The 2,109-nt window shown below is 42.1% G+C and overlaps 1 protein-coding gene across 2 annotated transcripts in view; it reads left to right on the top strand.

Annotated features, from left to right (window-relative positions):
- The window catches only part of col4a5 (collagen, type IV, alpha 5 (Alport syndrome)), a 73,291-nt gene that overhangs the window by 28,110 nt on the left and 43,072 nt on the right, over positions 1 to 2,109 (top strand). For both annotated transcript variants that reach the window (XM_014018268.1, XM_014018269.1), the window contains exon 3: positions 637 to 726. In XM_014018268.1, coding sequence (XP_013873722.1) covers positions 637 to 726 — 90 coding nt within the window. The remainder of the gene's footprint in view (positions 1 to 636; positions 727 to 2,109) is intronic.

The raw sequence follows: 2,109 nt of genomic DNA, 5'->3' as shown, positions 1-2,109 counted from the left end.
GTGTAAATGAGGAGCGTAAACTGATGAATGCGTATCAGGTGCACGCGCACGGGGAGAAGTGAATAGCATGATTACCACCCCAAAAAACACCATATAAGGCTACGTTTCCTGCCACACATACCAGAAAGTGTCCATTCATAAATGACATCGCAAAGTAAAAAAGAAGAACTTTACAAGTTTTTGAAGATTGAAGTCCTGCTCTCAGAGATCCAGAAAAAGAGAGTAATTTTTAGCAGCGTCAGACCTGCTAAAGCCGAAGAGTGAAATGTGCTGTTAATGTCGTGTCTCCTGTGGGTCGTATACAGACACAGAAATAAAAATCTAAATCATATTCATCTCTCTCTCTAGTCCTGCTCTGGTTTTTCTTTGGTCAAATATTTTTAATCTAAGTGTAAATAACTGTRTTACATGGTTTTCATTTATGCAGAAGGAGAGCAGTCRCGCACCGCCACCGCTTCATGTTTACCCAGATCCAAAACTGCAACAACTTCTCAAAACCAACAGACAAACTGTGTTTAGAGATTGTTTTGAATTTGAAATCAATTTTAAGGTTTAGAAATTGCTATTCAGATTTCAGTTTAAAGTCCTGTCATTTAAACCTGAAATTATTTTTATTGTTTGTGTTGTGGCTCGCAGGGTGAGAGGGGTTTACCGGGTCTCACTGGACAGCCGGGCGTCCCAGGCTTCCCCGGACCTGAAGGACCCATCGGACCTAGAGGGGAGAAGGTGAGTTCAGTCTGTCCAAGGCTCAGGGGTGTTACAGCGGGGCGGGGGTGGTGGGGGGACCAATCTCTGCTTACTGGGGGTTACTGGTTCAATCTCCCACCCCGCCTCTGTCAGTATGCCCAAGAAAGCTGTGGCTACAATGTAGCTTACCACCATCAGTGTGTGAATGGTTGTAGTGTAAAGTGCTTTGGGTTCTGTAGGGACTTGATACAGCACTTTACAAGTTTCATTTATTTACCATTTTCCATTTTGGAGCACCCATGGTAAAGCAAAGACGTCACGAGACGTAACATAGCTGTTCTTTCAACCTCAAATGTTAATTTTACCTCTTAAAGTGCTTTTGATTTGAAATGGCACTGCAACTAAACAAGAGAAGAGGAACAGTCATTTTTTACAAAAAGCTGTCACAGGAACCATGCCCAAATAAGGACGAAGTTGGCTACTTTTTGTTTTGTTTTGTTTGGAAGTAGAGATGCTAACAAGAACTATTGTTAGCATTAGCATTCGTACAGAGGAAAACAAAAATAAAATGAACACAGCTGATACCAAATCTCCACTTATCCTCATTCACAAGCTAACGTTAGCATTGTACAGGGCTCTCAAGTCTTATGCATTGACCATGAGACACGCACATTTTAGGACGTGCACACGACACACTTTGCATTTCTCACACAACACACACACGGCCATGAATGCGCGCATGCATTTTTTGAAGAAGAACGAACGTTTTCCTCTCTGGTTGGACAGACCCGTTTGGATGAACCGCTCACTTTGCCTGAAAAGATCCATCTCCGCCTATTTTTGTGTTTTTATTCCTGCATTGGGAGTCCTGCACACCTGCACGCTGCGTTCAGAGCCGATCGCTCCTGTCAATCACCCATCTGCGCTGCGCGTTGTTATAAAAAGCTGCAGCAGTGTGAGACGAGACCCCAGCTCAGAACAAACCTTTCCACTTGTTGATGTTTTTATCACAGTTAAAAAAAACTCTGTTCACTGCGCGTGCAGCACATCACCTGCAAACAGCTGGATCAGCATCAGAGCCATGTTAGATAAAGGGATAACCTGGCTATTTTTAAAGCAGGGCTGCAGGTCAGAATTTATAACAAAGACCTCACATGATGTTAGTGCTTGGAGGAGCTAAATTGTTTTTATTAGGGGCAGGTGTACGTTGTTTTTCTTCTTCTTTTTGCCCCTTTTTCATTCAATAATTGATTTACTTTGTTTTTTTAATGGACTTTGTTGTTTGTGTAGGAGTGAGCTTAAAGTGAATTAAGCTTTTCCCACATCTCTCATACACAAGGTTATGAGGAAACTTTTAYCAAGGTATTTCTCATTACTTGTTAATATCTTGACTGTGCGAAGTGAAAAGTGACACAATAAGTG

This window comes from Austrofundulus limnaeus, unplaced genomic scaffold (assembly GCF_001266775.1).
Source record: "Austrofundulus limnaeus strain Quisiro unplaced genomic scaffold, Austrofundulus_limnaeus-1.0 Scaffold188, whole genome shotgun sequence".
Taxonomy (NCBI): domain Eukaryota; kingdom Metazoa; phylum Chordata; class Actinopteri; order Cyprinodontiformes; family Rivulidae; genus Austrofundulus; species Austrofundulus limnaeus.
This window is presented reverse-complemented; position numbering and strand designations above follow the sequence as displayed.